The 26,899-nt window shown below is 43.6% G+C and overlaps 1 protein-coding gene across 2 annotated transcripts in view; it reads right to left on the minus strand.

Moving 5' to 3' along the window:
* The window catches only part of LTBP1 (latent transforming growth factor beta binding protein 1), a 534,628-nt gene that overhangs the window by 400,768 nt on the left and 106,961 nt on the right, over positions 1 to 26,899 (minus strand). For both annotated transcript variants that reach the window (XM_077283013.1, XM_077283014.1), the window contains exon 3: positions 21,893 to 22,184. In XM_077283013.1, coding sequence (XP_077139128.1) covers positions 21,893 to 22,184 — 292 coding nt within the window. The remainder of the gene's footprint in view (positions 1 to 21,892; positions 22,185 to 26,899) is intronic.

The following is a 26,899-nucleotide window of genomic DNA, read 5'->3' on the forward strand; positions in this document are numbered from 1 at the left end:
GCTCACAGCTGTCTGCTTTCCCTTAGCTAGTTATTAAAAATAAGGGGGAACCCACACCATTTTTTCTTTTTATTTGATAAATACACATACACATGGCACAAATTACAGTACATATCTCATGGACATTTTTATATCTATCTACACAATATCTATCCATTCTCTATTATCCATATCTATCTATTCTCTCTGTGTTTGCACATCTAACAACTAAAGATCTGTCATTTCTAATCTGCATTCTATTGCGGTAGCTGACACACGGGTGACACACTTTATGTCATCCGTGTGCACGTGTGTATGTCCATGTGTGGGTCACAGAGACACACGGACACACTTGTTTTATCTTTGTCTAATATGTAAATTTATTTTGGTGGTATGAAACATGTAAATGTGAAAAACATGCAAAAGAATAGGAAATCGGGAAGGGGCAAACACTTTTTCACACTACTGTATATACAGCATTCTAGAATGCTGACACATAGGGCTTACAGGTGCTGGCCCTTCTTTATATGGGAAAAACCCAGTGACAGGTTCCTTTTAAAGAGGACCTTTCACAAAAAATTTTGTGTTGAACTAAACACATTATGTATGTAATAGTGGATGCTGAGCGTAGTAAACATGATTGCACTGAGATCATGGCTGTCTGTCATTATTTGCCTCTAACAGGAGTAGCCTGTTCTGAGCTACGGTGGGGCGTGTTGCTGCTGCCTGTTTATAATTGGTCAATGTCATGCAGGGGAAGAAGTACATGTACCCAGTGAAAATCTTATGGCCTGTTTATAATTGGTCAACGTCATGCAGGGGAAGAAGAACATGTACCCAGTGAAAATCTTATGATGCCCAGTTGGACTTAACTCATTATCTACCAAATACTTTGACTGCTAATAGCTCCTGAATGGAGAGGCAAAATAAAATAAAAAAAAAACAACACTTTTATTCTGCTCTGCAGCTAATATTACACTGTGTGTCCAGTTCAATATGAAAAATATGGAGAAAGATCCTCTTTAAAACATTTGTATAGTACTGTATATTTATATAATCGACATATAGTGAATGGAGAGAGCATCACATGCCCGACCAGCTGTCCATTCAGACTCTATCAAGTATAGAGGATATGATGTACCTGTAGCAAACATCTCACAAAATATTTGGGAATTTCCTTGGTAGGATGTTGGTGGAGGAGAACAACTAATAGAAAAAAAAGGCCTAACTGGGAATTTTCCTCAAGTGTACATGATGCCTTTTACAGCAGCTAACCCAAACATAGCATAATATATTATCCAATGAAGGTGGAACATTAAACTTAAAACTCTGTCATTTTGCTGGTGAAGCAGAACATTTAAAAGAAACAGTAATCTTAGCTTATTGCCTTCTTGACGTGAGCAATGCACTCGGACAACATTTGTCACTACTGGAGCCACTTTTCTTTGTATACTTTATACAGAGAGTCATTTCTCGTGTACTGCAATCAAGTTACAACACATGTGCAGCAAAAAGCAAGAACACATCATTTTTTATACTAAACCAAAGTGAAATTTAGCATGAAAGCTGAGGGAATGTTATGCCAGAAATAAAGCCAATAAGCTACACGTTAGCTGAAGGGTCTAGGCAACGTCGGACTGGAGCACTTGGGCCCACCAGGGAAAATCATTCTTGGGGCCCACTATGTAGCTACATACCACCAATTTGTGCGGTAAAACACGCTAATATCAGGGTATAACATAAGGTAGTACTTGTCTTATTGACATAGCAGGAGTTGGTGCCCGCATTTTGGTGCACACTCAATGATAAATGTCCCGTGGTGTTTATTAACCACTAAGCCAATATGTTTTAGCACCAGTGTAGTGGAGGGGATTTTAGGACATTTCGTCTATACTCTGAGAAAATCTTGGGTGGGAATTGACCGATGCAGATTTAACATGAACAATGTGTCAATTATTCACCACCGATTTCATCCTTTGCAATACAAAGAATCAGGTCAGTGGTAAGAGGTGCGACATTACATAGTAGTAAACGCAGCAATATCGGCACTATGTCTGTGTGGATAGTTCTGCTGTTAATTTGCTGTTTGATTTCTGCAGCAAATACATTATGTGAATGTCCTCACTTATACTGGTGGGGGTCCTAGATCATTTATGTATGACACTGGAGTAATAGCGAAAAAGCTTTCCCTCACATTCCCACATACACTTTTTACAGAAATCTCTCTGCCACCTATAAGGCCATAACGTTTTATGAAGGGCCTCATTTTGTTTGTAGTAAGGAAAGAAAAGTTTTAGTCAGAGGTAATAAAGGGGCAGAGGGTCTCAATCAGGGTGATACAGAGGGAGGGGGTGAAGACAGGGGTCATACAGAGGGAGGGGGTGAAGTCAGGGGTGAGACAGGGGGAGGGGGTGAAGTTAGGCGTGAGACAGGGGGAGGGGGTGAAGTTAAGGGTGATACTGGGGGAGGGGACACAGTCAGTCAGGTGTAATACAGGGGGAGAGGGGCTCAGTCAGGGGTGATATAGGGGGAAAGGGCTCAATCAGACATGATACAATGGGAGGGTGCAATCAGGGGTGATAAAGGGGGAGGGGACGCAGTCATTCAGGTATAATACAGGGGGAGAGGGGCTCAGTCAGGCGTGATACAGGGGGAGGTGGTGCAGTCAGGGGTGATATAGGGGGAGAGAGGCTCAATCAGGCATGATGCAAAGGGAGGAGGTGCAGTCAGTGGTGATACAGGGGGAGGGGGTTCAGAAGGGGCGATATAGGGAGAGGGGGTTCAGTCAGTCAGGGTTATACAGAGGGAGGTGGCACAGTCAGGGATGATACAGGGGCAGAGAGGCTCAGTCAGTAGAGATACAGGGAGAGGAGGTTTAGTCAGTCATGGTGATACAGGGGAAAGGGAAGCAGTCAGGGTGATACAGAGGGAGGTGGTGCAGGCAGGGGTGATACAAGGGGAGGGCATACAGTCAGGGGTGTTACTGGAGGAGGGGACACTGTCAATCAGGGGTAATAAAGGGGGAGAGGGGCTAACTCAGGATGATACAGGGGAAGGTGGCGCAGTCAGAGGTAATACAGGGGGAGAGAGGCTCAATCAGGAGGATATAGGAGGAGGTGGCGCAGTCAGGGGTAATACAGAGGGAGAGGGGCTCAGTCAGGGTGATTCCGGGAGGGGGGATAGGGGGTTCAGCTGGGGTGATACAGGGGGAGAGGGAGCAGTCAGGGGTGATTCAAGGGAAGGAGCTCAGTCAGGGGTGATATAGTGGGAGAGGGGCTCAGTCAGGGGTGATACAGGGGGAGAGAGCCTCAATCAGGATGATACAGGGGGAGGTGGCGCAGTCAGGGGTAATACAGAGGGAGAGGGGCTCAGTCAGGGTGATTCCGGGAGGGGGGATAGGGGGTTCAGCTGGGGTGATACAGGGGGAGAGGGAACAGTCAGGGGTGATTCAAGGGAAGGAGCTCAGTCAGGGGTGATATAGTGGGAGAGGGGCTCAGTCAGGGGTGATACAGGGGGAGAGAGCCTCAATCAGGATGATACAGGGGGAGGTGGCGCAGTCAGGGGTAATACAGGGATAAAGGGGCTCAGTCAGGGTGATTCCAGGATGAGGGGGTGCAGTCAGGGGTGATACAGAGGGAGAGGGTCCGTCAGGGGTGATAAAGGGGAGGGGGTGCTCTCAGGGGTGATACAAGGCAGGGGGCTCAGTCAGGGGTGATATAGAGGGAGAGGGCGCAGTCAGTAAGGAGTGGAAGGAGAAATGAGGTAATGGGTCCCTCATTCAACCCTAAGTAACTCAGCCCATCCCCCGTCACCCCAGACTAAAGGACCCCCATTTACATTTATTTGCTGTTAGGCTGGCAGGGGGAACTTCTTCAACCATTGTTGCTGTTGCAGGGAGTCATCTATCTCCCCAGGCTGCTTACACTGTGGGTGAAGGGAACGCACGTTATGGATGACAGCAGAGCTCATTACCTGAGCTGTGCTGTACAGCCGGGGAGAAGAGGACACAAACAAAGCTAACACTAATTGGCTGCACCCAGTGTTGGCCTTATCAAGAGCTGCTCTGCTCTCCCTGCTTGTTCAATGCAGTGAAGAGCGGTGTCATAAAAAGTCATCAGGACACAAGAGCGCTCTGTTACTTACAAATAGTGTGCCGCCGTCTGCAGCAGGTGAGCATGTCAGCTGTGTTATCAGTGACACCTGCACTGTTCTCTGACTAGTTTTGAGAGGAGCCGCGAGTAGTGGTGACTGACGTCCACGCTGGGAGGACATCCTGCTCACGGCTCCTCCCAGAGTTAGTCAGAGAGCAGTGCGGGCATCACTGATAACACAGCTGACCCGCTCGCCTGCTGCAGACTGCGGCGCTCTACAGTGCGCTCTTGCATTCTGATGACTTTTTCTGTCACTTCTCCGCCCAGTAAGACAAACGGGGAGAGCGGTCGGTATGCACATTGCTGGCGCACGTGACTTATGTTCACTGTGCCAGCAGATATCAGTGCCGGGGCCCACCGGAGAATCCTCCGGTCGTCTGGTGGGCAAGTCCGACCCTGGATCTAGGTGCAGCTCTAAGTGTGCTGACTAACCAGCTCTAGAGGCAGTGAATATTCAGCTCTAACTTTACTGGCTATCCAGCGCTAATGCTCTGGCTATCCAGCTCTAGGGGCACTGACTATCCAGCTCTAGGGGCACTGACTATCCAGCTCTAGGGTCATTGAGTAACCAGATCTAGGGGCACTGACTATCCAGCCCTAGGGGCACTGTCTATCCAGCTCTAGGGTCATTGAGTATCCTGATCTATTGAGTATCCAGCTCTAGGGGCACTGACTATCCAGCTCTAGAGGCACTGACTATCCAGCTCTAGGGTCATTGAGTATCCAGATCTAGGGGCACTGACTATCCAGCCCTAGGGGCACTGTCTATCCAGCTCTAGGGTCATTGAGTATCCTGATCTATTGAGTATCCAGCTCTAGGGGCACTGACTATCCAGCTCTAGAGGCACTGACTATCCAGCTCTAGGGTCATTGAGTATCCAGATCTAGGGGCACTGACTATCCAGCCCTAGGGGCACTGTCTATCCAGCTCTATGGTCATTGAGTATCCTGATCTATTGAGTATCCAGCTCTTGAGGCACTGAGTATCCAGCTCTTGGGGCACTGACTATCCAGGTCTAGGGGCACTGACTATCCAGGTCTAGGGGCACTCACTATCCAGCTCTAGGGGCACTCACTATCCAGCTCTAGGGGCACTCACTATCCAGCTCTAAGGGCACTGACTATCCATCTCTAGGGGCACTCACTATCCAGCTCTAGGCACACTGACTATCTAGCTCTAGGGGCACTCTCTATCCAGCCATAGTGGCACTCACTATCCAGCTCTAGGGGCACTCACTATCCAGCTCTAGGTGCAATGGCTATCCAGCTCTAAGGGCACTAAGTATCCAGATCTAGGGGCACTGACTATCCAGCTCTAGGGGCACTAAGTATCCAGCTCTAGGGGCACTGACTAGCTCTAGAGGCACTGACTATCCAGCTCTAGGGGCACTAAGTATCCAGTTCTAGGGGCACTAACTATCCAGCTCTAGGGGCACTAACTACCTAGCTCTAGGGGCACTGACTAGCTCTAGGGGCACTGACTATCCAGCTCTAGGGGCACTAAGTATCCAGTTCTAGGGGCACTAACTATCCAGCTCTAGGGGCACTGACTACCTAGCTCTAGGGGCACTAACTAGCTCTAGGGGCACTAACTAGCTCTAGGGGCACTGACTATCCAGCTCTAGGGGCACTAAGTATCCAGTTCTAGGGGCACTGACTATCCAGCTCTAGGGGCACTGACTACCTAGCTCTAGGGGCACTAACTAGCGCTAGGGGCACTGACTATCCAGCTTAAAGTGGACTGACTCCTCAGCTTTAGCGGCGCTGACTACTCAGTTCCTGGGATCTGTCCACCCATTATAAAAGTATAGACACAAGACACTTGGAACAATTTTGCTTTCTAATTTGTGTGTTTGCCCTCCTGTGTATCTGAGATATAAAGAAACACAAATATAGACAAATTAGTAGTGACAGGTATAATCCTTTCCACTTTCATACAAAGTGCTAGAAGTCTGAGACTCATCAAAGTATTTGCAAGACCAAACTAAGCAAAGATTCACAGTCTTACACAAGGTCACAACCTTGAATTCCAGGCTGATGCCATTATAAACTCCTCATGGAACATAAATGAACAACACACACGGATGACAGATGCACAGCATAATGTGTATATAAAGTTAAAGGGGTTGTCCCATGAGCAAAGTTGATTTTAATCAATACGGTACATATTGGAAAAATAATACGGTAATTTCCACAATTGTATGTGTTTAAAATAAATGTTCCTGTGCTGAGATAATCATATAAATGTGTCCCTGCTGTGTGCTGTATAATGGCTGTGTCTGACCATACAGGAACATGGTCTGATCATACCACAGCTCCTGGGCACGGGGAGGAAGCAATATAGAGTATACAGACATTACAGCACGGGATCACAAATGATTCTTTCTGTGATGTGAAACATTTTTAAAAAAAACAAGCAGGGGAATGCTTTATCTGACAAAAAAAAATCAGCTGTGATCTTGTGCTGTCCTGTCTGTATACTCTTTTGACTTCTTCCCTGCCCAGGAGCTGTAGTATGATCAGACCATGTTCCTGTACGGTCAGACACAGCCATTACCCAGAACACAGCAGGGACACATTTATAAGATTATCTCAGCACAGGAACATTATTTTTAAACACATCCAATTGTGGAAATTATTATTATTCCAAGATGCATTGATTAAAATCAACTGTAAAATTAACTTTGTTCATAGGAAAACCCCTTCAAATGTTACAACACCTCTATGTGAATACCAGGTTAGGGTTTTTAAGGTTCCTTGGCCAGGGAGCTTTTGAAATGAATACTAATAACCATAAAATAAGTAGGTTCTGAGACAACAGGGCAATTGCAGGCGATTCCATCTAACACACAGACACATATTGTTCATAAGATAACTGTGACATCTCCCTAGTCCTTATACCACCTGGCTATAAATTACCAAAGAACATTTTTGCTTTGAAGCCGGTGTACAGTAAAATGCACATTACGTTATGATGTCCATATGGGATTGCAGGTGCTGTAACACTCATTTACATGAGTCTGCATAGACTCCGAATATCATGGATGTGTGTAATAACTTTGTGTCTTCAGTTTCAAAAGGGTTTTCATGGATACAAAAATAAGCAGTAGGGAACATGTTGTATAGCAATACCATATGCAATATTTTTGCAGATTTTTTAGTTTTTTTCAACCAAACATCGTGGAGTGCGGTGTGCCACTAGTGATACACTGAAAACTACATACAGTGAGGCAGGCGTAGTAGCTCAGATTAGTAACCCAGCCCTATATTCTACATGTCGTCATTCCTGTGAGGAGTTCTGTCACCTTCACAGGAAGAAGAAAGGTCTGCATGTATCATAATTAAAAACTAAAAAATGAAACAAAAATCTACAAGGATCATCTAAAGAAGAACTCTTATACTGTAAGTTTTCATCACCTTAATATATTGCAGTCACTCTTCACTTACAATTGCTCATTTTACCCTTCTATCCAGTTAATTCTTCTCCTTTCCGTTAGAGACTAGCTGAATCCTTCTAAGTTCTATGTACAATCAGGAAGTATCTTTACCCTGCACGAGTCATCACTAGAACTACAATTCTACCTCACTGAGAAGTCCCTGGTAGGGACTTTGCAGTGATGTAGAATTGCAGTTCCAATGATGACTCATGAAGGGAAAAGAGACTTTGTTTCTACAAAGTTTAGAAGAATTCAGCTAGTGATTATGTCATAGACCTAACGGAAAGGAGAAGAATTAACTAGATAGAAGGGTAAAATAAGCAATTGTAAGTACATAATATGATGATTTCAATATAATAAGAGGATAACATTTTGATGGGAGTGTTTCTTTAATGTAGCATCAAATAAATGACTACACAATCCCTTGGAGCTAAGAAAAATAATCATACCAGTTCAATTATAAACAAATGTATATGTTTATTTTCAAACTTTATTTTTTAGGTTTATGTATTTAGATATTTTTTTATGCATTTTTTATTAAATCTTCACAAAGGAGGCTTACACACTTGTCCCGCATCTGTGCTTTGCTTTCCTCCGTGCGGTCCACTAAACTCTGTGGTGCTCCATGTTGGGTTTTGCAGGTAGCCCAGCATGCACCCATGCGAGCAGTCCAAGCCATAAGGTTCACTGAGATACACCCTTGTGTCTTAGCATTCATTAAGACTTCTGCATTACTAGACCTTGGTTTGCTACACATATTCTCCTGTACTCCGCCTGCCTGTGGTTTTCTGATGTCCACCTGCCTGGGGTTTCCTGACATCCTCCTGCCTGCAGTTTCCTTACGTCCTCCACCTGCCTGCGGTTTCCTGACATCCTCCTGCCTTTGGTTTCCTGACGCCCACCTGCCTGTCTGCGGTTTCCTGACATCTTCCTGCCTGCAGTTTCCTCTCGTCCTCCACCTGCAGTTTCTGGATCCACCTGCCTGTGGTTTCCTACATCCTGCCTACGATCTCCTGTCCCTTGGCTGTCTGTGTCCCGACTGCCCGACCTATCTGCTGCACCATTTCATTTCTGTGCTCCCTGAAATAAATATAACTCAAATGACATACAAGTATATTATTACAGTCTCCAGGAAGCAGTAGAGTACAGCCTCCTCTCACAGAGACTAGGAGGCAGGCAAATAGAGCATCATCTGTGTTCATTTGTGTGCACAGTGGATAGTGTCTTATCTTATGCAGGGTTACAGCAATACATTAAAGGGATTATCCACTACTTTGACACTGATGATGCATCCTTAGAAGAGATCATCAATTGCAGATCATTGGGGGTCCAACACTTGACACCACCATCGATCAGCTGTTATCAGCTTTGGAGGCAGCCAGAACAGTGCACCATTCCATACACTATTTAGAGGCTGCTACTCATCATTGCAGATCAGCTCCTAATGGTCGAAGTGTCGACTTTCAGTTTTAAAAAGGTTTTACAAAAATATTGCATTAACCATTTCGGAATTACAGCAATTTTCAAATAGACCCTCCACTGTCACAGGTCAAAAAGTAATTGGCCCAGCTAACATTTTTACAAATATAAGAATAACTAGCTATTGAACCCGTTCTACATCAAGGTGGCGAGCATTTTTATTGGCACATTTTTGTGTGTGTCTCTCTCTCCTCACCCTTTCTCTCGCCTCACCCTCTCTGTCTCTCCCCTCATCCTCTCTCTCCTCCTCCTTACACCTCACTCTCTCTCTCTTTCCTATCCCTCACTCTCTCCTCCCCTCTCTATCTTTATCCCCTCTCTATCTCTATCTCTCCTCACTCGTCACTGTCTCCACCTTCGTAGGAACTGAAGATGAAGAGGAAGTCTGAGCTGCAGCTCTTCTTCTTCATGTTCAATTTATTTCAGTTTATCCAAAGGTGGAGACAGTGACGCCAGCACTGATTGGCAAAGGGCATCACGTATCACTACACCGCATCACAGCCTGGGCCCGCTAGTGCTGACACCACGGGAACGCAGCCAAGGTAGGTGTATATAAGCTTTATTATTTTATCGGAACCGAACATTTAGGTTAAGAAGGGGTTGTCTTATTAGTGGACAATCGCTTTAATGGAACCACCGGAGATAGCCAAGCGCTGCGCTCGGCTGGACTTCGGCATTCTAATAAGAATGAATTGAGCGGCAGTGCGAATGATCAACCATTACTCCATTCACAGGGGGCTTTTCAGAGCTCCAGTTCTTGGGAACATTGGGGGCCCGCTGGGACCCCTACTTTTGTGCTGCATAAAAGATCATTTCATCCGATGAATGAGTTTTGCTTGTGCATTGGGAGATCAGAAGCCTGTTTACACAACATGACAGTCGTGGCCAGAGAGTTGTTAACAAAACTCATTCATGATTATCTTGAAGTGTAAATTTCTCTTAAGTTATGGGCTGCCACTGCCAATTTATATAAAATAAAAATAGTAAAAAAAAATACAACATGAATATATCAGCCACTGAAATAAACGATAGATGGACAGATAGATTAATCTTAGGCTCAAGAGTGGATTTGCTGCGTCCAATCTGCAGCGTCCAGATGTTGCAGCATAGTGAAGGGGATTTTGTGAAATCCCGTCTCCACTATGTGCACACTGCTACATCCAGCAGCCCTGCATATCTGGACATGCGGAGCGTCTTTATAGACCGCAGCGTGTCTATCTATCTTGCGGAGACGCTCCGTCTCCGTAAGATAAATAAACCGGTCTATGAATACGATGCGGTGATTCTGCATGTGTTCAATGAACACATCTGGAATCACGGCGCGTACAACAGGGGGGCGGCGCTTTGGGCGGAGCGGGGTATCCACTGCGTCCAAAGCGCAGAGCTTCCGGAACGTGGCAACTTCCAGCAGGAAATACGTTTATTTTCTCCTGTTAGACTAACTTTCAGTAAGGCAGCATTGTAACGCTATATAACTGCTGATAAACCCTATATTTGTACGTATATAGTATTTTCCGAGATGAAAGGTTCCCGTTAAGGGTACGTACACACAATGTCTTCTTCAGGCATATTCCACTCTGAAAACCGCCTGAAAAAGTTCTAAGAACAGTAAAAAAAAAATGAACATACACATTTCTATGTAAAAACAACTTGCAGTTCATATGTTCAATCATTTAACAGCTCAGATTTCTTTAGACGCCAAGCGACATGTCCATTCATCTGGCTTTTTTCTCTCTGAAAGTGCTCTACGTTTTACAATACAAGTGACGGGGAAGACGCAAAGATGCCTGCGCGACTATTTGAGTGTTTTTTCAGTGTTTTGTTATAAAAAATGCTGGCGGCTTCTTCATTATAGGTTAACAAAATGACCAGAAAATGCCAGTAAAAAAGAATGCCCCAAAACAGTGGGAAAGCGCTAAAAAAACTCGATAGTGGCCAAAATATAAAAAAAGGACTCAGTAAACAAGCAAAAACATTATGCAAAAAACACTTTGGGGGGGAAAAAAACACCGGCCCTTCCTGATGCATCCTCCTCTTGAAAAACTCACTGGAATGGAAAATCCTTGAAGATCTCCAATTCCACTAGTGTTTCATCTGTACTCAGTACCATAATGTACAAAGAAACTAAAGTTTGCCACCTACTGCCCAATGAGAACATACAAGCTGTGTTTTTGAATGGACACTTAGAAAGTCACTGGCAGACACCAGATGATCAGAGTTTCTTGTATTTCATTGCTGTGAAGATTACATACACTAGTCTATAGAGCCACATAAGGGCTTGGCATTTGCCCTGTGGCACAACACACACTATATAAAATCATTTTACTTTCTTAGGATATAAGGTTTCAAGAGTCAGACAATCTGCATTGCTTTTCAGGTCATGGATTTGACATCATTCTTTCCATATTTCTATAAATGTTAATAAACATTGAATACACAAGAACATTAGCTAATTGTGCCAATTTGCTGGAGTCTTTTCCATACTGCTTGTAATGCCCAAGATGAGTTAAGAAAAGCAGTATGTCCGGCGTAGAATGCTAATGTACGAGTACAGCAGACATGAAAGAAGAAAACGGCTGATATATATGGTGACTTGGGTCATATCTATAGTTTGACAATCCTCCAGAAATTCCGGTACAGTCCATAAAAATAAGGCACTTTTTCCCCCTGTCGTAAAAATATTTGATGCGTCTATAAGTTTTTAAAAACTAGGCAAGCTTGTTCAGATTTTTTTGATGACAATAATTATCATCAATTTATAGTTTACAGTGAATTCAGATAATGTCTTCATATCAGAATTATGGTCTGTAGACATGTATCACTTATAATGTTTTAAAGCAGGATGTGACCAATAAATAAAAAATAACTTTTAATAAATTTTAGCTAAAAAGTTGGTATGGCCAACTACATAAGAACATGAAAGACTCACAAGAAAAAAATTCCCATACAAGGGGAATAATCAAATAACCAAATCCCCGAGACCTTCTGGACCACACAAATATGTCAGTCTCTTTAGGGAGAAAATGAACTCCTATGACACATATATACCTCAAACCGCATATAGCTTATCCCCATCCATCAAATGGAGATGCAGTACTTGTGATCAGTGTATAATAAATGGAACGATCTCACCTCAGGACTTCCTTTTTTGGCCCGGGTAAGACCTCTCACATCCGCAGCATCTGGAAGGGGGGAGCTTACAATTTCAGCCACACACATGCCCATCCACGCTGTTTAGGAGGAAGACTTTAACCCCGAAACATCAAACACATTTCCCTACACGTTTCGTTGTACATAACTCATCAGGGGAAAATAGAATATAGTCCCTCCAAACCAGTGGGGGACCCGCAAAATGGGGGGATATAGGCAATCACTGTGACACAGCGTTGCTCGTGCTTAAATAGCCCACCCCGTGTTACCTGGGCTGGATTGGATGAAGTAATATGCTGTGCGTCCCGTGTGGAACGCAGCTCCTGGGCCGCACACGTCACTTCCGGCGGCGCGTGTTGTTAAGGTTACCATGGTAGCGCGCTGCCCAATCATATCATAGACCATGGGGCCGTGCGTATCACTTCCGGTGCCCTGCCCCTGTCTAGTTGCTATAGCAGCGCGACGCCCGACCGTATCCACAGGTCCAGGCGTTCGCGCTGTGTACCTCTTTCCGGAGTCTCAAAACAACATTGCATCCGCCTAAGTAAAGATACAGATGCCGCGTTAGGTCAGTGAGAAGTAAATTAACCCCTACATAGTCGCTGAATACGTAAATCTCAGCGTATTGCACCATTTATACAGGGCCATTTCTCAAATCACTGTCATTGATCCTACCATAACCTTCTCACAGAAGGGAGGATCATAGTCACAGACATGTGCTGGCTGTCTCTTGCAAGTGGGGAAGAAACCCCAACCGGGGGCCAGTAGATGATTCAGCCCATACAATATAAACAAATAAAAATCAGTAAGTTTGTGAGGGGGTCCCACTAAGGAACCAAAAGGTCAATCATAAATACATTTTATATTTCAAGGAGGGGACTACAAGGAGAGATGGAGGGGGAGGGGACGGATATTTAGGACTGGTGCACAGAAATAGAGCAGGTAGAGAGATAGTATAATGTATATCCCCAGTATCCCTATCCATGCTCCTATCATTACCTACCTCGCAATGGAGGTTGGCACCCTGGGATGGAAAGACACAAGAATGGCGCCGCCATTCCACGACGGCTGTCCCTATTGATGGTCCTATTAAACCCTAATGGAGGTATAAGGAAAGGGGGGAAGGAAGAAAAGAGTCTATATTATGTCTTGATTGCTTGACCTAACTCTCCAAAAAACAACTATATGTTAGGATTTCATTCAAGCCTCCTGGTGTTTGTGTTTTTAAGCGGAAAATCCATCTTGTCTCGCATTGTAGTAGCATTTGATCCTAATTCCCTCCCCTCTTAGGTGCACCAATCCTATCAATCCCCATAAATCTGAGTCCTCGACTATCACCATTGTGTTCAGTGTTGATGTGTCTAGCCAAGGGTGTATCTCTATTCAGGGCGATGTCCCTCAGGTGTTCCCCTACGCATCTCCTAAATTTGCGTATAGTCTTGCCGATGTACTCCAGGCCGCATAGGCAAACTGCTCTGTAAATCACTCCTTTGGACCTGCAATTTATGAAGTGGTAGATATCATATTCTTTCCCTATCACTCCACTCTGAAACCTCGGTCCCACCGTGATTACTGGATATGCTACACACCCACTACATTTATGACATCCCTTTGGTGGTTTTGGGAGCCATGTGTCCTTCACCGGCGGGGAGTAATGACTGTGTATAAGTCTGTCCCCAACAGATCTACCCTTTTTAAAAGTGATTTGCGGGCGTTCCCCCACCATCTCTCCAATGTCCTCATCCATGTTCAAAATGGGCCAATATTTTTGCAATATTGTCCGTATCTTTTGGGCCCCATTATTATAAGTAGTGATGTACCTGCAAACTGGCATCTCCTCTCTTTTTGGAGCTGGCACCAGTAAATTGTCCCTGTTGATATCCATAACCTCATTACATGCCTTCCTTAGGATGCCCTTTGGCCAGAAACCGTGTTTGTAGATCGTCTGCCTGTATCTTGTACTCCTCATTAGAGGAGCAATTACGTCTTGCTCGTAAGTACTGGCCTTTAGGAATGCCCTTCTTCAGGGGTACCGGATGGTGGCTATCCCACCTGAGAAGGGCATTCGTTGAGGTAGGCTTTCTGTAGGTCTTAGTATCCAGATGTCCATCTGGCATTTTTTGGATGTAGAGGTCTAGAAACGGTAGTTTCTCTCTATGATGTTCAAAAGTGAAAGACAGTCCCAATTGGTTGTTATTTAATTTTGCCACAAAGTTAGTCAGGGTTTCAACGTCCCCATTCCAAATCAACAGCACGTCGTCTATATAGCGGGACCAGAAGGCTAGATTAGCCTGTTCCTCCACAAAAGGGTCCCCAAAGACCTCGGTTTCCTCCCACCAGCCCAGGAGCAGGTTCGCATAAGCGGGCGCACAGGAATTGCCCATAGCGGTGCCCCTGAGCTGGTGGTAGGTAGAGCCGTTGAATAGAAAATAGTTCTTTGTTAGACAGAACTCGGGTAGGTCCAGGATAAGTTTGTTATGTCCCGAATATTGTTGACCCCTACTTTTGATGAAGTATTCTACTGCCTTTAAACCATCCCTGTGTCTTATAGACGAGTAGATTGCCTCTACATCGATACTGCAAAGAAGGGCATATCACTTATAACCATAATGATTTTTAATGGTTTTCCAATGTGTCCGTAAACAAGATTGTCTGTCCATGATTTTTTGATAAGATGTCCAGAAAAAATAAGAAGTCAATTTGGCAACCCTGGTTATATTTGCAATGCTACATGGGACATTCTGATAAGATTTCAAACATTACACACGTACAATCAGTGTTGGACTAGCCTGGCAGGGTATCGGGGAAATCCCCGGTGGGCCCTTGCTGTGTTCAAGAGCTTGAAGGGAAAAAAAGCATGCGGTTTTTAGGGCACGGGCCCTTTAAAAGCACAGGCAGAGTGTGTGCAAGGGCGCGCAAACGCAGCATTCATTGCCTGAACCTGCACGTCACGATGAACAAGGACGATTGTGCGTCTCATGTCACTGTCATGCGCCGCCTGTGACGGGCGCACTCACGTCAGCCGCCGACCTCTGCTCTATAAGAAGAGAATGCCGCGCGGTGCCAGGAGAGCAGGCAGGTAAGTGAAATCTTTTTTTTTCCTATGGATGCAGCATGGTATGAGGGCCGGGATGTATACAGTTGTGCTCAAAAGTTTACATACCCCGGCAGAATTTTTGCTTCCTTGGCCTTTTTTCAGACAATATGAATGGTAACACCAAAACTTTTTCTCCACTCATGGTTAGAGGTTGGGTGAATCCATTTATTGTTAAACTACTGTGTTTTCTCTTTTTAAATCATAATGACAACCCAAAACTTCCAAATGACCCTGATCAAAAGTTCACATACCCTGGTGGTTTTGGCCTGATAACATGCACAGAAGTTGACACAAATAGTTTTGAATGGCTACTAAGGGTATGTGCACACGTTGCGGATTTTGCTGCGATCCGCAGGTTTCTGCAGCTGCGGGTCCGCAGCAGTTTCCCATGAGTTTACAGTTCAATGTAAACCTATGGGAAACCGAAAACGCTGTGCACATGCTGTGGAAAAAAACGCGCGGGAACGCAGCGGTTTACAATCCGCAGCATGTCACTTCTTTGTGCGGAATCACGGCGATTCTGCACACATAGGAATGCATTGATCCGCTTACTTCCCGCATGGGACTATGCCCACCATGCGGGAAGTAAGCAGATCATGTGCGTAAAAAAAAAAGAATTAAAATAAAAAATAATGATATACTCACCTCTCAGCGCTGCATGCGGCCGTCCGGTCGCAGGGTTGCTATGCGAGCAGGACCTGTGATGATGTCGCGGTCACATGACCATTACGTCACAAAGGTCCTTCTCGCGTATCATCTTTGGAATCGGACCGCCACGTGCAGCGCCGAGGAGATCGGGACGTCGGAGGGTGAGTATAACCATTTTTTTATTATTTTTAACATTACTATTGATGCTGCATATGCAGCATCAATAGTAAAACAAGTGCAGGAGTAAACCCGCAGCGGAAACAGCAAGACAAACCCCGATAAATCTGCAGGAATAACCGCAGCGGTTTTGCCCTGCAGATTTATCAAATCCGCTGCGGGAGAACCTGCAGAGGACCCTTCCTACGTGTGCACATAGCCTAAAGGTAACATTGTCACCTGGGACCTGTTTGCTTGCAATCAGTGTGTGTGCATAAAAGCTGAGTGAGTTTCTGGGATCCAGACAGACTCTTGCATCTTTCATCCAGCCACTGGCGTGTCTGGATTGTGAGTCATGGGGAAAGCAAAAGAATTCTCAATGGATCTACAGAAAAAGGTAGTTGAACTGAATAAAACAAGAAAGGGATACAAAAAGATATCCAAGTGCCGTATGTAAACTTTTGAGCACAACTGTGCACGGGGGGAGCAGGATGCACATATGGGGGCAAGGGACATATGGGGGCCAGGATGGAAATATGGGGCCAGGATAAGGGAAATATGGGGCCGAGGATGGATATATGGGGGTCACGGCAAGGGATATACGGGGGCCAGGATGCACACATAGAGTCAGGACAAGGGACATATGTAGGCCAGGATGCACATATGTGGACAAGGTTGGACAAGAGACATGGGCAAGGCTGTACAATGTACTTGGGGAGCCAGGCTGGACAATGTACTTGTGGGTCCAGGCTGGACAAGGGACTTGGGGGGGAGGCAGGCTTGACAAAGAACTTGGGGGGGCAAGGCTGGACAAGGGACATGGGGGGACAGGCTGGACAAGGGAAATGGTGAGCCAGGCTGGAATAGGGACATTTGGAGCCAGGCTGGACAAGAGACATGGGGAGCAAGGCTGGACAAGGAACATGGGGAGCCAGGCTGGACAAGGAACATAGGGAGCCAGGCTGGACAAGGAACATGGGGAGCCAGGCTGGAAAAGGGACATGGGGAGCCAGACTAGGGCACATTGTTCATTAAAGGGGGCCAGGATGATGGACTTAATTACTGTTTGGGGTCTCAAAAGAGGAACATACATTATTAATTTATAGTAGCAAGTGGGAAACAATTATTTTAAGGTCCGATTAGGGACATTGTTACTACTGTAATATAGTTTACTTTTCAGGAAACTATTTTTCATGGGGGGAACAAAAGGGGTGTCCTGTTACTATGTCACTTTTTTTCTTCATCTGGCATAGTTTGGAAGTCGGGGAATGTGCTCTACAAGCAATCAGCTGTTGATGATTGCGTGTTATTTTCTGCAGAGAGGAGTCCTGTATGGAAAAAGTGATGGCAGTCTGTGCCAGATGAAAAAGAAAAGCGAAGATGAAGGACTTCACCTAGAGCCAACACTGGTGAGTCAGTGTATTACATATACACGCACACTATTCACTATATACTATATATACAGAGCTCCTGTGTATAATGTTACTGTGATCACTGTATTACCTGTACACTTACACTATACACTGTGTACTATATACAGAGCTCGTGTATAATGTCACTGGCGGTAATAACAGTGTTGTTAGTATTGTGGTGTGTATTCATGATCAGTATTTTAGTTTTCGGTCACAGTGGGGTGGTAATTTGTGGTTTGGTCACAGTGTGGCGGTATTTGTCCCTTGTATGTGGCATTATTGTGTCACTATATGGTCTGGTCATAGTGTGATGATATTTCTCCTTTGTACAGTATGTGGTATTATTTGGTCACTATGTGGTGGAATATGTAATCCAGTCATGCTGTGGGCTACATCTCCCTTGCATACCATGCAAACCTCATGGAACACATGTGGCCACACTGACTCATTTACTACAAATTATAACCATAAATATAGCTGTTAATCATAGGTGGTCAATATATATAAGGGACATAGTGGAACAATCACTAAACATTTGCAAAACTAAGTAGAGAAAAATTGGGCGATCAAGAACTCCAAAAGTAATATTTTATCAAAAAATGTATAACCTTTATTGTTCAAAACAGTTACATGAACACAGGGGAAGGACACAAAACATGCACATGTAGAGCGTGGGCACACAGGCTAACATGGCATATAAAGTAACATTATATCATGTCGCCCAAATATATTGCACATTCCCAATCAGCTTCATAAACAGTAGAACAGGTAGTCCAGGATATACATACAAAATATCAACCACTTAATAGTAATGCACGTGTATGCCTGATCCAGTGGCCCGGGATAGTGTCTCCGCGTGCCCTCCCCGACGCGCGTTTTGGCGGCTTGCAGGAAGCCTTTGTCAAGGGTTAGTGTAAAGGGAAAAGAAGTGAGTTTAAAAAGCGTCCCCCACCAATGGGATTACAGTGTCCGCTGCATGTGACGTATAAATCACCATGGTGACCAGGATACAAGCAATCACATCAAAATAGCACCCACTGTGTGCGACGCATGCATTGTCATGATAAACAGGATGCTCGGCAGAGGCGGCATCACGTGTGTATGACGTTATGGTCACATGACCGCACACAACACGGAAAAGATGCCACAGGCCAGCGAACACTCCTGGACCATGGCACGCAGGCGTACAAGTGTAAGCCAATGTGTGTGTACCATGCCGAATATGCAGCAGAGAGCAGAACCTCACTGATGGCCTAAAATTACGTAAACCCATTGTAATATGGGAGGAAATAGATATAGTGTTCCTACAGGGACTGCATCAATATATAATACATGCCCAATCATTTATAGCGTGTTCAGTAATACATAACAAAAACCATGAAAAATAACTAAAGACCCATGGGGGTCCATGATAAATATGCATCTCATTAATTCTCAATATATTACAATACATATGACTCCACCATATATATCAAAAGAACAATTATAGAGATCATACTATAAATTAGGAGTTAGCATTTTGACATAATAACCACCATAGGTCGCATCTAATAAAGATTTGCCAGAATAATAGAAATGACAAAAGAAAGCAAATATTAAAAAATAATGAAGTTAAACAAAAAATGTAATCCAGTCATGCTGTGGGCAACTTTTCCCTTGTATGTAGTATTATTTAGTTGCTATATCCTGGTAATGTGATCTGATCATGGTGTGGCAGTATTTGTTCCTTGTATGTGATATTATTCGGTTCCTATATGGTGGTAATATGTGCCCTGGTCATGGTGTGACGGTATTTGTCCCCTGTATGTGGTATTCGTTCACTATGTGGTAGTAATATGTGGTCTGGTCATGGTGTGGTGGTATTTGTCCCTTGCATGTGATACTATTCGGTCACTATGTGGTGGTAATATGTGGTCTGGTCATGGTGTTGCGGTATTTGTCCATTGTAAGTGGTATTATTGATCTTGGTATAGTGGATTGTGTTTTGAATGGAGGTAATTTGTTCTCTCTGATATTAATTAGGAGAAGATTCTTTATTTCCATAAGAGATTAAATACATGGAACACAGCAGTGATGAACTTACAGGGATTCTCCAGTGAAAAAGAGTAATCACCTCTGCAAAGAATAAGTAATAATATATTGAATGGTGGGGGTCTGACTGCTGGGACCCAATCATCAGAATATGGAGCTTTTATCCACAATAGATTGGAGTGGCATGTTCGACTTTACCACTGATTCATTCACTCTGTGACTGCGAGCACTGCACTTGTTTTTTCCTAGAAGAGAATGAATGGAGCTGCGGCCAGACATCCCACCTGCAGCTGTATTTTAAAATGGGGATAAGTGTCCAGTCAAGAATAAAACTTTCCCATTCTTCCAATCGGTGCGGTTTCCAATGGTCGGACCTAATTGATCAATAAGTTATCACCTATCCTGTGGAGCCCATGAATCGGTTTGTTTTAACCAAAGAAGCCCTGCAATGCCAACTACCGTAATTGTACATCCCAGTTATGGTGGCGCGCAGTAGATATGCACGAGCCACCTGTGTTTTACACTCAATGCTCCACTATAACAGGGATAACGGCTAATAGGTATTTGCTATCAGTACACGAACATTTACTAGTCAGCGGCAACAGCACACACTGTATCAGTGTATCACAAGGTGCATACATATATCTATATCTAAGCATCTCCCCCAGTTTCCAAATCATATCATACACTGGGCAATAAGATACAGATCTAGCTACAGTGGGGAAAAAAGTATTTAGTCAGCCACCAATTGTGCAAGTTTTCCCACTTAAAAAGATGAGAGGCCTGTAATTCACATCATAGGTAGACCACAACTATAAGAGTCAAAATGAGAAAACAAATACAGAAAATCACCTTGTCTGATTTGGCAAGATTTATTTGAAATGGTTGAAAATAAGTATTTGGTCACCTGAAAACATGCAAGATTTCTGGCTCTCACAGACCTGTAACCTCTTCTTTAAGAGGCTGCTCTGTCCTCCACTCATTACCTGTAGTAATGGCAGCTATTAGAACTTGTTATCAGTATAAAAGACAACTGTCCACAAACTCAAACATTCACACTCCAAACTCCACTATGGTGAAGACCAAAGAGCTGTCAAAGGACACCAGAAACAAAATTGTAGCCCTGCACCAGGCTGAGAAGACTGAATCTGCAATAGGCAAGCAGCTTAGTGTGATGAAATCAACTGTGGGAGCAATAATAATAGGTTATGGTGCACAACAACTTTTTGTCACCCACATGTGGCTGTAAAATGATAGACTGACAGTGACATAACTTCAGTGTTTTAGATCACAAAGGGTTCATTTTCGAGTCTACTTACATTGCAAGATTATCGTGAACAAGCGCTCCTCCTCATTTCATATTAATCTTACAATCTAATCAGGCTGCCAATCAAAAGGTAAAAGAGAAAAATGCTCCTTTGTCAGGTGAATGATCTTTGTGCTGTGATCATTGTTCTCGGCAGCACTTTATTCTGTGTCAAGCTTGCACTGCAAACAAGAGTGGCAGGCTATGCCCATTGCACCATCTATTAGAGATTGTTCAGTGCACATTGTAAACCGGCTATTAAGTGACCACCAATCAGCAAACTAGTAGCTGATCGGCAGTCCTTTTGTGTTGCCAGTCAGTTCCTGTAAGTGGCCCCTTAACGATGGGTTGCATGTTGTGTTTTTTCTCATAAGAAAACAATAAAGTTTCTATTTTGTGGCCAAACGATAGCTCTTATGCATTCAGTAGCCACTGCAGGCCCAGCGTTAAAACCCATTTATATGGGACAATAATCAGGAATCAGAGTTCCCGTTCTCCATGATCGGTCTGTCTAAACATGCTGCAATCACTCAATAAAAATGATAAACGAAGATGTTAAACAAGGTTAATAGTCATCAATCTTGGCAGCACATCGCCCTGTGTAAACAAGACGTGCTGCCGATAACATGATGTCCTATGTGCACTGAATGATAGTGTTAACGAACATTCTGTAGAAGAATCGTAGAGGGTTCCGACAGTCTACAAAGGCTCTCATGTAGATGATCGGCGTTCGTTTATAGGCCATAATCGGCACGTGTAAATATACCCTTAGTTTTTCTGAGGACGCTCAATTATAATAAATATTCATGGAGTAAAAAGACAGATTGCCGTGACCAATAGTAGTAGTACAGCCACAATGTCTCGTCATCAAGAAGAAGTCATATGCAAATTGCAACAATCCCAGAAATTCTTACAATATTCACATGGTGCTGTGAAGATCTGGCTTGAATTTTTTCAACATTTAATGGTAAAAAGAATTGCTAGTCTGAAGTTTTTCTTTATATAGGTACAAATAAATTAGAAAAGGCAGCGAATAATAGACTTACTGAGGTTGAGATAGGATGATCTGTGGCTTTTGCTTAAGTGCTAGCGTCACTTGTCCTTGTGTGGATTCAGGAGGTGCTTGGACCTTCCTTGGCACTGAGTGAGGGGCTGCCTGCTGAGGAATGGGCCGTAGCGGAGGGGCTGGAGCGCCTGCACCCTGACTATGTGTACCTGTAGAAGACGTGTCTTGGGTAGCCCTCTCTTCACAAACTTTTCCTTTAGTCCCAGGTTTGCAAACACAAAGATGTGGACGGAGGCACATACCACCATTCTGACATGGTGGAGAACAATTTGCTGTTGAAGAAAAAAAGACACAAATATGAGGCTGACGACAGCAAAGATTAACAACTTAATTATTTTAAAAGTGGAATGACTACTGTTATAAACAGCACCAAGTAATTCAAGAAATATTACAGTAGTAGAAATTTAAAGAAGTATTACGGTTTTAGCCCTCTAAACGTTTGATTATCTAATGAAAATGTATGCAATTTTGTAATATACTTTAGGTGTCATTTCCTTACAAGATCTCTGCTCGCTGTTATTTCATTTTATTGTTTACGTCAAGTGGATAAAAATTGCTCTAGTTCATGTGATGATCACACAGTTAAATGAATTAGAAATTCTTCCAACCCTTGTGTCCATCACATGACAATGAAGTAGAAAACCAAAGCTTCTGCCAAATAACTGCAAGCCAAGATCTTGAACCCTATGACAATCAATACAGAAAAGTCATCAAAAAAACAACATATACAGTGCCTGGAAAAAGTATTCATACCCAGTGAATTATCCACATTTTTTCGCATTACACCCACAAACGTACCGTATATACTCAATTATAAGCCGAGATTTTCAGCCCTTTTTTTAGGCTGAAAGTGCCCCTCTCGGCTTACACTCAAGTCACCCCCACCGGTCTGTCTCCTGTCACCCCCACCGGTCTTCTCCCTTCTCCTCCCGACATGGTCTCTGCTCGTCCCTGCTTCGCCGATGGTCTCCGGGTGCCGGCAGCTCTTCCTGTGTTCAGCGGTCACGTGGTACCGCTCATTAAAGTAATGAATATGGACGCGACTCCCCTTCCATGCGCGGTACCAGTGACGCTGAACACTAGGAACAAGCTGCTGGCGCCGAAGAGACCATCGCATCGGAGAAGCAGGGACGTGCAGACCGCGCCAGGACGGTGAGTATAACGGGGAGGGTGAGCATTGTGATATTCACCTGTTCCCATTCCACTGCCGGGCTCCGTCTTCTGCATCCTCTGGCTGTGACGTTCAGGTCAGAGGGCACGATGATGTGTGGAACGGGACAGGTGAATATCGCAAGTGCCAGTGTCCTCGCCTGCTCAGGACAGGAGGTGAGTATGTAATATTTTTTTTTTTTAAATCGCAGGAGCAGCATATGGGGTAAGTGTTTCTATGGAGCATCTTGTAGGGTCATAATCAACCTTTATGCAGCATTGTATGGAGCAAATGTTTCTATGGAGCATCTTATGGAGCATTATATGGGGCGTATTTTGTATGGAGCATCTTATGGGGCTCCTGATTCAATATGAATATTCAAAAACACTCAACCTACTGATGTCTCAATTCATTTTACCTTTATTGGTATCTATTTTTATTTTTGAAATTTACCAGTAGCTGCTGCATTTCCCACCCTAGGCTTATACTCGAGTCATTAAGCTTTCCCAGTTTTTGGAGGCAAAATTAGGGGTCTCGGCTTATACTCGGGTCGGCTTATACTTGAGTATATACGGTAAATGTATTTTGCTGGGATATTATGTGATATACCAACACTAAGTAGCACGTATGTGTAATGGAAAGGACACGTTTTTCAAAATATAAAAAAAAAATCTGAAAAATGTGACATGAATTTGTATTCAGCCCCCCTGAGTCAATACTTTGTAAGACTACTTTGCAACGCAAATCTTGTTGCAAGTCTTTTGGGGTCTTTCTCTACCAGCTTTGCACATCTAGAGGCTGATGATTTTGCCCATTCGTCTTCGCACACTCGCTCTACCTCAGTGAGGTTAGATGGAGGCATCAGTGAACAGCAATTTTCAAGTCTTGCCAATGGGCTTTAGGCTAGACTGTGACTGGGCCATTCACACACATGAGCTAACTTTGATCTAAACATCGTCCTGCTGGAAGGTGAACCTTTGCCCCAGTCTCAAGAATACCTAAAATAACAAACATAGCAGGTACACACACTCCCAGGGTTGACTGATTTGGTCTCAGAGTTCTGACTGCAGAGCTGACATCCCATCGACAGCTGAGGCAGCGGCTGTGCAGAAGACAACACAAGCCGCTGAGCTCAGTAATTGGCCGCAGCGGTAATACAGTACATGCTGTTAACATTACATCACCGCTGCAGCCAAAACAAGTGATCTGAGCAAGTGCAGGGGGGGGCAGAGTTAGATGTGGGGTAGGTGAATACTCTTTGTTATTTTAGGTATTTTGCCTCCACTTTCCTGAAAGTGGAAAACCCCTTTTAATATTTTTTTTTTTATTAGCAAATGTACTATACCAAATTCAATGGAAACTTGTTTTTGAAAGGCAAGAATTAAATGACAAATGGTACAGGGCATCATAAGTAGCCACTCATATGAATTATTTTTGAGATTCACTTTAAAAATCTGTCACTGCAAAATACATCCCAATCATTGTGTACATGTAGCTACGTATTACAGTACATACAGTGCCTATGTATACAGTATGTACCCTTTCTGTATTATAGATTTTCTCCCTGATAAATGAATAAGATGCTGATTTTGTGAAATTTACACATAGTGATTTAAGTATATTGTGCAAAGTACTGCTCATATAAGAGGATGGTGGCCGCTATTGCACAGGGCCCACCGGAGGATTCTCCTGTTCTCATTTGGGCCAGTCCAAGCCTGGTCTTGTATCTGCGATATTCTAATATCTATGGAACTACTCTGGCCAAATCTAAAGATGCCAATTTCTTCTAATAAGATGTAATATAGAACGTATACTCGTAGATTATGTTTGTGTCACCGCAGCTGCATGATTTGCAGGTGTTAGACAACCTGAACACATGCAGCGATTGCCTGTTTGTTAGGGAAACCCACATGTATTCAGGCTGTCTAGCAGCCGCAAATCATGCAACTGCGAGGACTCCAACATAATCTACGAGCTTGCCCAAGATACTCGGAGGAGAACACTCCAGCATGCTCGGAAATCTCGAGTAACGAGCACACTCGCTCATCACTAAACGTTATATATTCCCTTAAACTACCAATTTAGGCAAAAGTTATGACAGGCATGCTTAATTTCCACAGCCACCATTCTGGATACAGCGAAGATGGAATAAAAACAATAACTGAAACTTCCTAAAGCTTCCAAGAGCTTAAATTTTACTTTGAACACTTGACATGAAAAGTGCAGAGATCAGCAACATTCACTGCTCCGCACGTCACTGACAGGTTCAGCTCAGGACTCTTTTACATAGTAGTAGGCAGAAACAACAATGATTTTGCAACCCTAACTTCTATGTGAGAGCCAATGTGAGTATGGTATAAAAACACGCGTCTCTGCTACATGGCAGGTGTCCGGTTGTTGTGCTCCTTCCCAGAACTACAATGTTCCACTACACTGCAGATCTATCGAGCTAGCCGCACCTTTCTCTCTGGGTTTTTGTTAAATGATTTTAAAGAATAATATTGAGCGATGGGAGTCAACATTATGAGAAAACTCTATTCATTACCGGCGTGAAATCTGTTCTCACACTTGGGTACAATATTCAGTGAAGTATAACCATCATTTCCTGCAGGACATAGTGTGTGGTCTAAACCACAGAGAATGAATAATTATTGTATCGTTTTATTAACCTGTCACTTAAAAGTTTATGGCATGTAAAAGTAATTTGCTGCTAAAATATAAAAAGACTAATCAAATCCAAATGTACATTAAACCCTAGCTATGGAGGGTTGTATGTACTGTATAGAAAGGCAGACACTGGCATAAACTATAGGGCAAATTAAGAAATGAAAGATGAATCATTTCATAACTACTTTTCTCTATCCCTTTCTGCAGTTTAGCTTTTATAGTATCACATCACTTTTTGCTGTTTTTTTTTTTTTTTTTTACCAACCAGCTATGTAGGTTTTGGCTACAAAGAATAAACTTCTGTGGCATCTTGTATGACTGCTAGCTTCAGGCCCGGATTAATACTTGCCGAGATGTGCAGTCTGCCATTTAAAACTTGACTGATTGTTCCTCATTTGCTACTTAAAATGCAATACAAAAATATGTACGTCTGTTGTTAAGGAGCAGGAAAGATCTACTGAAACCAAATTAATGGTATGCATGGAATCCACTGATCATCACTTCACAGACATTGAATAGAAGATCTGAATTCCTCGGCTTCGAAATCTTACAACCTTCTTAATTCAAGAACAAATCTCAACTGCGCAGCCTCCTTGAAGTACTTTGCAAGTTACCAATTCCAATTCAAGGATCAAGAAAATAAATGACTTTGTTAGCACGTCCTTTGTTGGACAGCTACAGAGCTTGGCACATGTGGATATTCAAACAAAAAAGGATTCCTTAATTGCACCTCCAGCAGTTGGTACTTTAGAAGACATGTTGTTCCTGACATTCCAAGCTTTCAAAGGGTTTTCCCACTGCTTATCTTCAAGTCATCAATGTTCATGGAAAATGTTGGATTCTGTGACCACTACAAGCTACTACTATTACTCTCCAGCTAGGTGAGGAACGTGCCAGCCTGCTCTTAGTTGTGACATCTCATTGCTAAGGAGACACCATAGCTTTCTTCATATGGTGTATATGGTGCACAGCTCCAATCAAAATTTCAAGACCATGGTGGCATGAGACATCACTCTCTCAAGATCCCAAAGGCAAAGAGCTCCAACTTTCAGTGCTTGACTAGCATTTTTCTGATTTCTTGTGTTTGACTCGGCTTGACCTGGACAAAATGTGATAAGACCCAGGCCTGACCCTCTGATGATATTAATATTGTCAACCTTATGTTTTCAA

This window comes from Ranitomeya variabilis, chromosome 2 (assembly GCF_051348905.1).
Source record: "Ranitomeya variabilis isolate aRanVar5 chromosome 2, aRanVar5.hap1, whole genome shotgun sequence".
Lineage (NCBI taxonomy): Eukaryota > Metazoa > Chordata > Amphibia > Anura > Dendrobatidae > Ranitomeya > Ranitomeya variabilis.